The sequence below is a fragment of the Macadamia integrifolia genome, chromosome 5 (assembly GCF_013358625.1).
Source record: "Macadamia integrifolia cultivar HAES 741 chromosome 5, SCU_Mint_v3, whole genome shotgun sequence".
NCBI classification, from domain to species: domain Eukaryota; kingdom Viridiplantae; phylum Streptophyta; class Magnoliopsida; order Proteales; family Proteaceae; genus Macadamia; species Macadamia integrifolia.
The window spans coordinates 24,802,324-24,812,612 of NC_056561.1; the positions used below are offsets into that span (position 1 = coordinate 24,802,324).

Genomic DNA, 10,289 nt, shown 5'->3' on the forward strand with positions numbered 1-10,289 from the left:
TGAGCAATAGAAAACTTCACAATTTCTAAGGTAAATTTTAAAATTCAAAAACTGAGTCTTCTCTTGGTTCATGACATGTCAAATATAAAGAGAATTTCTTAAATTAAGAAAAAAGAACAATTTCATATTTTTTTTCTTTTTTTTTCTTGGCTACAAAACACAGCCTAAAGGGACCAATCCCTCATGGAATTAATGTTTTTTTTCTGTTTATTTTTTTATATAATTCTATAAATACAAATTATGCATGCTTTATATTTTGAGGAGAGAAGTCTTGAGCAAACAGCGATAAGGAAACACACCAATTACAAAGCGCTTATGCAATTCATCATTAGGACGAGGAGGAGAGAGATAGACATAAGACTTGCTTATGTATACCATATCACTCTTTCACGTGGCAAAACATAATATCAATTTAAGATATTCTTTCGTTTCACTAGATTAGAAAGATTTTCGACATTTTTTGTTTCAAATGTAATAGTGATATCATACTAACAAAAACAAAACAGAAACATTAAAAAGGAGGGCGGGGGAGAGAGTTTTCTATTGGGGAGCATGGCATTGGGTCAGCATAGATGCCAATGACAATGCAGTCAAAAGCATCAATCGGGGTGAATTTGGGCCTTTCATTCGGGGTGGTAGGGCGATGATTTTACCCATTCTGAGTCTGGACACAAGCACTACACTCCCTGGCAAAGCCTTTTTTTCCAAAAAAAAAGAATTTTTATTTTATTTTATTTTTTTCTCAATAAATTTCTTGAAGGCTAAGCAGCGGCTCGTGGTCTACGGTTCAGGTGGATAGCGGAATCTCACATTCAAAATTAGTGATTAGTCCCGACTCCCGAGAGCGCTGATCTATTGGACAATTAGGTTGGTAACATTTGCCTCTCCAAGTTGGGTCAACGAATAGGATGTCTGTTGAATGAGTATAGTTGGCCCCACCAAACAATCTCTTTTCGAGGATGATTTCTCTCTTTCCTCGATGCCTTGTTGAATGCTCCACCATTAAGAAAGGCCAGAAAACATATAAGGGCAAAGTCTACCTAAAATTGATCAGTTTGAAGGATCAATTACTATGACTCCTATGTATATCCCTATATTTTCTTAAACTCTCATACTTCAAACTTCTTTTCAAATTCTCCTGGAAAAGCCAATTTTCACCTCTATCTTTCTCAGATAATTTAAAGTTTCTAAATTACTATCCAATCCAATCCAACAGCCCCATGTTCCCCCCAACCACCCCACCCCAAAAAAAAAAAAAACACGCTTGACCTTTACTTCCCCGCATACAGGCCTCCAAGTTCCACCCTTGCTACTCTAAATTCAATCTACGAAAACTCTCCCCCAAAGTAAAATGGTGATCTTCACTGATCTTTACTTCTTTCCTTTGCTTCTCTCTTCAAAGCATCTAATATCTTTCATGAAGCAGTTGTTCTGAATAAGCTTGATTCTCGAAAAGCCTTTTGGTCAACTTCTAGTAATCATATGAACGAAAGAGGAGAAATGGGGTCAATCCTTTACACAAATCGGAAGCTACCTCCCAATGTAGCTTGTTGATTCATGGTATTATAGAACAAAATGTATAGAAGAAAAAAATTTAGAAAATTGTAGCAGCAACAAAAACGTAGTTCAAGAAAATGATTTCTTTTGATTAGGAATTCTTTAGATTGCCGATCTTCTCTTTCCCAATATCAATTATGGCTTCTGTCTAGAAAGAATTTTCCTTTTACAATTTACATGACTTGTGTCGATGTTCTCTAGTATGGCCTAATCATCTAATGTCGTGGTTTATTTATTTCATTTCCTTTTCCTTTGGGGGCTGGGGGGAGCCAAGGGATGGATAAAACGAAGATTGAATTTTTGTGGTTTCAAAATTTGGAGTAGTGTTTATGTTAAGTTTGTTTCAAATTCTTGACTTGTTTTCAAGAATGACCCGCTTCGACATATTTTGGTGGCGATCCAAATGAGATTTTTTCTGAGATCTGTGATGGAAGCAAAGGGATTAGGAAGATAGACCGTGATTCGATGGATCAACCCACGAATTGGAGGAATATATAATGTACTAACATCTTGTTGAGCAAGCAGTTGTAATTTGAGGTTTTTCGAGTTAGGGGTTTTAGAGTGAGTTTTCTCACTGTTTTTTGGGTTTAATCTCTCATCTAGTAGTGAAACTTCTTCTTCTTCACCAGATGACATAGCACACCACATCGGTGTGTGAATCTCATTAAATATCTGTGTAATTTGGATTTGTCTTTGTTTATTTTCATATTTGTTAGTGTTTGTTATAACAGTTTAGAATAGCAGGGGTAGACATGGGAGGCCTGTGTTTGTGGCGGCAAAAGGCAGGGGGTTGATGTCTTGGTGAGACAAAGGGGCTGCCAAAGTTGTTAGAGAGGATAAAGGTAATTTTGGATTTAAATTATCTAAGGAGAGATAGCGGTGGAAATTTTCTTTTCTATGTGAATAAGAAAAGAAGTTTGGGGTATGGGGAGCTTGAGGAAATATAAGGCAAATATATGGGACCGATGGAAATATTTCCTAGTTTAAATTACGACGATTTCAGTCTTGTAAACTAATCAAGACAATCCATGTTTTTTTTATCATGTTATCGTTAATGTGGTAATTCTGACCATTGAATAGATTAGTCACATGTTGAATTTTAAAATCTAAATGAAATATTATCCTACATATTAATGTCATGCATCATCATGTATATTCATTCATGCTTACAATACTTTTTATTTTTTGGTAATGATTCATGCTTATAATAGTCACCGATACTGTGGCCACTGTTACACACTTTTCCATTGTCTAAATTTCAAACCTCTATTAACATTATTATTATTATTATTATTAGAAGAGAGAAACCTCTATTTTGTTATTTAGACAATTTTCTGGACTGAATTTTACATGTGAATAAGAAACTTTAGAGTCTATTTATCCATATGTTAAGCCCCATCAAATCTGCTATATGGCAAATATTTGGGTAATCTTAATAAGTTGGTCAAGTTGGAGACAGGCAAACATGCATGCAACAGAAACTATAGAAAATGTTTGCCATGTAGCAGGTTTAAAAAAAAAAAAAAAAAAGGCATTTCGAGAAGTAAAAAGATGCGTTGTGTACGCCGCTCTTGCTTTCTAGTCTCTTTCACACCTCCGGTGTATCCGACGTTTGACACACGTCCTACACTACCATTTAGATTGCCTTGAGAAACATTTTAGACAGTAAAAAAGATATGTTGTGCATGCTGCTCTCACTTTCGTAGTCTCTTTTCCCACTTCTGATACATCCAATGCTTGACACATGTCCTACAAACTACCATTTAGAGTTTCTTAGTAATCATTCCAGGAAGTAAAAAGACATGTGTTGATACTTATGTCGCTCTCACTTTCTAACCCCTTTTGCCCACATCGATACATCCAACTCTCGACCATGGTTTCAAGTATTGATCGTACTAATTATATTGAATTAATATTGATTGAGATCAATCCTTAATCTTTGATCTATTTGGATTGATTATCTATATTATTTCATGGGTAAAATAATAAAAAAATTAATATTTAGAAAAAAAAAAGAACAAAAACAATCGATACCTACCAATTTGATCCAATTCAAATCAATATCAATATTGGTAATCGACACGGTACTCTAAATCCATGCTCACGACACATTTTCTACACACTACCATTTCAAACTTCTTGACCCATTTCGGAAAGCAAAAAAATTGTGTTGTGAATATCGTCGCTGTCTTTTTTTTCAGCCGTTCCCCCTCCTTTTCCTTTTTCTTTTTCCTTTTCTTTTACCCTTTGAGCCTTGGGCCTTTCCCTTAATCCCTTCTCTGTAGTTGAGTTGTTGCTCAAAAGTCCCAATGTGTCATCGTTAGGTATGCTGGAAAAATTAAAATTAAGATAAAAGTAACAATAAAATAAATTAAACAAAATAAATTTTATGACCAAAACAATCAAATAAAATACAGTGCCACATCATCTGCCTACAAGGACAGCGGTGGTATCTGTCCCGGATACCATCCTTATGAATATGCTCTTTAGTTATAGTTTAGACTTTAGACTTTGAAGTTTGAATAAAACAATTGCACCTAAAAAAAGACTAAAAACGAAGCAACCCAAAACGACCCTTTGAATATTTTTGGAAATCTATTTGAGAATATTGCGTGAGAGAAAATTAATTAAAATTCAAAGTCAACACCTTCTTACATTACTGTTCAACCACTACCCTTCATCAAATATTCCAATCAGACAGTTTTGAAGAAGCCTACTACCTTAGACCTGTAAACTGATCAATCGTATTATCATTTACCCCAAACAAAACCTCCAATTTGAATGTTGACCAATGACTTGGAAGCTATTGGGGTATGGGGCTGAGCCGGAAGCGCCAAGTTAGTCCAGTCAACATAGGCGGCGGCTCAGCCCTTTTTTCCCCTGCTTTCGCAAGCTCTTCCATGTTCCAACTACTGAAAACGTATTGGTTTAACAGATTATTCAAACTCATATAATATTATCGAAGATTAAGCTTTTGAAAAACGAGTTAATTAAAAAAAATAGAAACCAAAATATTAATTTAATAATACTATGATGAGCGTTTGTTTCAAGCTTTGTTGGCCTGTCTCCACAGTCTATCTCTGTTCTCTGCTCTCTCCTGCAACGACATTCCAAATTCTTCTATTCTCTGTAAATTCTTAAATTCTTTCTCCTTACCCAAGAACTGAAGACGACGACGAAGAAGAAGAAGAAAAGAAGAAATAGATTTGCTGGATCATGTCAGAAGAAGACACCGATACGCACTGGTTGTTGTTGATTTTGTTCTTGATACTGATCGCAGGTACTGACTTGTGTGCCCATAGTTTTGAATTTTCAATCTTTCTTCGCTTCTATGATTGTTAATCTACCATTGAATTGATTGGGGAAGTTCATCAAATTCTCTCTTCTTCTTAGAAAATTTTAGAGACTTTCCTCATTAATTCCCTCCGTTTGTCGGTTTAGTTGCGGAATTTCCTTGTTAGAGCAGGGAAAATCTGATCTTTTGAAGGTTTTTCCTGTTCTTCAGGTCAGATAGTAGCCGCAAGAACTTCACAGAGCGACAAAGAAGTTTTGCTGGAACTGAAGACATTCCTTCAAGATAATAATCCATTCAACAGAGGTCGATACACGGAATGGAACAACAATTCTTCCCCTTGCTATTGGCCTGGAATCTCTTGCAGTGCCAATGAACGGGTCACCGGAATTAATCTTTCCGATTACAACATCTCAGGCAAGATGTTTGGAAATTTCTCTCTTATTACTGAACTTTCAGAATTGGATCTCTCCATGAACACGATTGATGGGCCTATACCTGATGATTTTAATCGATGCAAGAACCTCAAGTATCTCAATCTCTCTCACAATATCCTCGAAGGAGAACTCAATCTTACTGGATTAATCAACCTAGCAACGCTCGACCTCACTGTTAATCGATTCTACGGTGAAATTCGATTGAATTTCCCCGCTCTCTGCAACAATTTGGTAACTCTGAATATATCGTCAAACAATTTCACCGGCACAATTGATGATTGCTTCGATGAATGCTGGAAGTTGCAATATCTTGACCTCAGTGCCAACAATTTCAGTGGTCAGATATGGTCCGGGTTTCAGAGGCTGCAAGAATTTTCGGTGGCGGAGAACAAACTAGTCGGAGAAATCTCTCCGTCCTTCTTCACTAATAATTGCAGTCTGGAGCTTCTCGATTTGTCGGAAAACCACTTCCACGGATCGATTCCAAAAGAGGTTTCCAATTGCAAAAGTTTGTATTTTCTGAACCTGGCGGATAACAATTTAACTGGTCCTACTCCTTCGGAGATTGGGACGCTACCTAATCTTGTAACCCTGTTATTAGGGAAGAACAGGTTATCAAGAGAAATTCCAGAATCATTGCTGAACTTGACTCAGTTAGCATTTCTGGATTACAGTTGGAACAGTTTTGGGGGAGAAATTCAGGAAATCTTCGGGAAGTTCCAACAGTTGCAGTATCTTGTTTTGCATGGGAATTACTATACAGGAGGATTAACTACTTCAGGGATCCTAAAATTGCCGAATCTCCTTCGATTAGACCTGAGCATCAACAACTTCACCGGTCCATTACCAGTTGAACTCTCTGAAATGCCGCGTTTGAAGTACTTGTTCCTCGCCTACAATCAATTCAATGGTGGCATTCCACCAGAATTTGGGAACTTCTCTGCCATCCAAGCACTTGATGTTTCCTCCAATAGACTGACCGGAAATATACCTCCGACGATTGGAAAGCTGAATTCTCTGTTATGGTTAATGCTTGCAAATAATTTTCTTACAGGGGAGATACCTCATGAGATTGGGAACTGCAACAGCCTATTATGGTTAAACCTCGCAAACAATAGTTTATCAGGGACAATCCCTGCTGAGATATCGAATATTGCCCATAATCCTACTCCAACATTTGAGTCTAATCGCAATGGCATCCGAATCCCCGCCGGTTCTGGCGAGTGCATGACAATGAAACGGTGGATACCGGCGAACTACCCACCTTTCAATTTTGTGTATTCTCTGCTTACTAGGAAGAGTTGCAGGAGTCTATGGGATTTGTTACTCAAAGGGTATGCAATCTTCCCAATCTGTGCCCCTGGTTCAATGGTCAGAACTCTACAAATCACGGGTTATCTCCAACTCACCGGAAACCAGTTTTCCGGGAATCTACCCCCAGAAATCGGCAATTTGCATAATTTTACTCTCGTTCATGTTGGATTCAACAATTTTTCCGGAGAGCTCCCACCTGAGATTGCAATTATGCCGCTCATGGTCCTAGATGTCTCTTACAATGGGTTCTCGGGAAAAATCCCTTCAGAACTCGGGAACGCCAAGTGTTTGCAGAACCTGGATTTGTCCCACAACAATTTCTCCGGCGATTTTCCTGCAAGCTTGAACAATTTGAATGAACTGAGCAAATTTAATGTCTCCTACAATCCACTCATAACCGGTGTAGTTCCATCTACTGGACAATTGACCACGTTTGAAGAAGATTCATTCCTTGGAGATCCTCTGTTACATCTTCCGAATTTCATGAACCACAGCCATTGCAATGGAAGTTCCTTATCACCATCCAAAAGGAAACCCAAACAATTTTGGAAGAAACCAAGGATGGCCGCTTTTCTGGTGTTCTTAGCTCTCACCTCGAGTTTCCTCATAGGTGGAGTTCTGTCTCTCATCTTCTGCATCGTTTTCAAGACTCCAGCAGACCAATCCTTGAGGTCTCTGTCAGAGGACTCAAAGGAATGCCACAATAGGGTCATTAGCTCCGGCAGATTATCATTATCAGAAATAACAGATTACATGAAGGTCATCCACTTGGACAAGACGGCATTCACTTACGCCGATGTCAAGTTGGCCACGGGAAACTTCTCTGTTGATAGAATCATCGGCACCGGAGGATTCGGCACTGTTTACCGTGGCGTATTGCCCGATGGTAGAGACGTAGCAGTGAAGAAGTTGCAGAGAGAAGGGTTTGAAGGGGAGAAAGAGTTCAAGTCTGAAATGGAGGTTTTGAGTTGCAGCGACATCGGGTGGCCGCACCCGAATCTCGTTACGCTTTACGGCTGGTGTCTTCATGGGAAGGAGAAGCTACTGGTGTACGAGTACATGGAAGGCGGGACCTTGGAGGACCTATTGCCAGATCGGTTGAGGCTGACGTGGCAGATGCGATTGGACGTAGCTACCGATGTGGCACGGGCGTTGGTTTACCTACACCACGAGTGCTTCCCTGCTATCGTGCACAGGGATGTGAAAGCTAGCAATGTGTTGCTGGACAAGGGAGGAGGAGCACGTGTGACAGATTTTGGGTTGGCTAGGGTGGTGGATGCCGGTGAGAGCCATGTCAGCACGATGGTTGCAGGGACAGTTGGGTATGTAGCGCCAGAGTATGGGCAGACATGGCACGCCACAACAAAAGGTGACGTGTATAGCTTTGGGGTGTTGGCAATGGAGTTGGCGACAGGGAGGAGGGCACTTGATGGAGGGGAGGAGTGTTTAGTAGAGTGGGCTAGAAGGGTTATTGGGGATGGAAGGCATAGGCATGGGTTAGGCTGGGCAGTGGTTCCAGTGGTAGTTTTGGGCCCTGGGTTTGCTGAGGGGGCAGAAAAGATGTGTGAATTGCTACGCGTTGGCTTGCGGTGCACTGCAGAGGTTCCACAGGCTAGACCAAATATGAAAGAGGTTTTTGGAATGTTGGTGAAGATTGCCAAAAAAGAAGATAATTATGGTAATGAATCTGCTACACCATCCCAAATTGTGCCGGTGGAGACCTTGAAGTTGTCTATAGATTCGCGATGAATTAAATTTTTACTTAATTTACTTTAATTTCTTTTTCTCTTACAAATAGAAATACAAAATTGTTCTGTCATAAAGGAATTAAAAATATTCCGTTCAAAAAAAAGAAGAAAAAACACACAATAAAATGTGAGAAATTTTGCTCATAAACCTCTCTCTCTCTCTCTCTCTGTCTCTCTCTCTCATACTGACAAATTACTGCTTTTTGCCATTGAAGTGGATTGCTAGCAAGTTAGAATATTCTGCTCTTCACTAATAAATCTATTTTTTCTTTTATGATGAGCAATAATAGATTCTCACCGAAGCAACCAATACACAGATGAGATCTCACTTGCACTGTGAAGGCAACTCTGATACAAGGATGTAATCCATTGTGAAGTGGGAATTCATAACATGTATTGCCATCAATTAATTGAAGTTTGATGAGAAAATACCTAGGGGAGGTTGGAAATTGAAAATTGGAATCCCAATTGAATTTGACCTCAAATACGCATTACTACATCCTCTTTATATAGAGGAGAGAGGTGAATTAGCAAGACGTGTATTCATACATTTGCAATAGTCAGATTTAACTCAGAAATAGATTGGGTTGTTTTCGCTTATCTTCGTTTCAACACTTCGGAGTTCGATGACTTAGGCCAAATCAATGCGAGTTGGCTAATTTTAATCAAATCTTTAGTATCTCCGAATCGAAATCGATAGAGACCGATTTAATACCCAAGTTCAAGTTTTAAAACCTTGCCAAAGATACATTTAGGCATGTAGTGGGACGTTTAAAATCATATGCCCCTTCTACCCTTATTCTTTATTATTTTTCTTCCTTCCAATGAGAGGGGTCGAAAGAAGGAGTGCTCTCTTGGCTCATCAAAAACAAGCGTTCTCGGAATCCTGAGGGGCAAAATCGTCCAAATAGAATGCAGTTAACTGACAACCAACTCACTAACGCCGTTACTCTACCCCGCCAAATATTCCCACTACGATACACCATAAACTAACCGACAACGTGTGGGAGGGGAACGCCATTCCATTTCATTATCTTTGCTCGGTTTCCACTGAACACTACTGAGACACTCTTTCTCCACTCGCCACTTGGGGTGTCGGGCTCTTGTAGCCATTCCATTTCCCTTCAGCTCTCTCTCTCTCTCTCTCTCTCTCTCTCTCTCGATCTCTTTCTCTGCGTGTGTGAGTTGGGGAGGGAGCGGCTGGTTTCATCTGTTCTGTGTTTGCAATGGCCTGAGAATAGGGTATAGGGTTTCTTTTCAATCATTGAGGAGAACTAGCGAGAGGATTCAGCTTATTGAGCCCCAGTCAGGGCGTTGATGGATTACAGAGCGGGTTACATAGCAAGAGCTGGGATTAATTCGAGCTTATCCAAAGGAAAAGGTCTCAGTACAGTTCAATCCTTGGAAGGTGGGCCCTCACCCTGATACTCCATTGATTTTTTCTTTTCTCTTCACCCATTTATACAATGATCTAGAGTTCGGTCTCCTAGGGTACTTTATTAATTGATCCAGTGGGTGCAGTAAACTCGTCACTGACTGCGTTCTAATTCTTGAAGCTGAAGCCCTGATTTTCAGGTGCCTGTAGAGTTCATAGCTTCAGTGATCAAGATGTTTGTCTTGAACCTCTCTTTTGTTTGATTATATTGTTACATTATGTTATGGTGGTTTAATTTTAGTGTTTCTGGTGTAAATTGGTGCCAAAAGAATGAATTGCAGAAATGTTCTCCCGACCAGATTGTGGTATGAAATGCATGATTTGTTGATTTGGCTGTGTTTAGTCGCCGAAGAAGAAAAGAAAAGAGAAAAAAATACAAAAATTGTACTATTTTCTTCGTTTAGGAAATTCTCATTATATTTGATATGTCGTGAATTAAGAGAGATTCTTTTTCTTTTTGAATTTTTAAATTTAATGGGGAAAGTTTTCTCTAAAAAAAAAAAAAA

The 10,289-nt window shown here is 39.1% G+C and overlaps 2 protein-coding genes across 2 annotated transcripts in view; both read left to right on the forward strand.

Annotated features, from left to right (window-relative positions):
* Positions 1–4,637: 4,637 nt before the first annotated feature.
* LOC122079210 (probable LRR receptor-like serine/threonine-protein kinase At1g74360) lies at positions 4,638–8,469 on the forward strand. The gene is made up of 2 exons (XM_042645477.1): positions 4,638–4,837; positions 5,063–8,469. Exons 1-2 carry the CDS (start codon positions 4,774–4,776, stop codon positions 8,347–8,349), a joined length of 3,351 nt encoding a protein of 1,116 aa, XP_042501411.1. The 5' UTR covers positions 4,638–4,773; the 3' UTR covers positions 8,350–8,469.
* An 878-nt stretch (positions 8,470–9,347) lies between these two features.
* Positions 9,348–10,289, forward strand: part of LOC122078402 — a gene marked incomplete at its 3' end in the record, with an annotated part of 5,026 nt that continues 4,084 nt past the window's right edge. Inside the window, 1 exon segment of the mRNA XM_042644372.1 lies at positions 9,348–9,756. Within this exon segment, the coding sequence (XP_042500306.1) occupies positions 9,666–9,756 (91 nt within the window).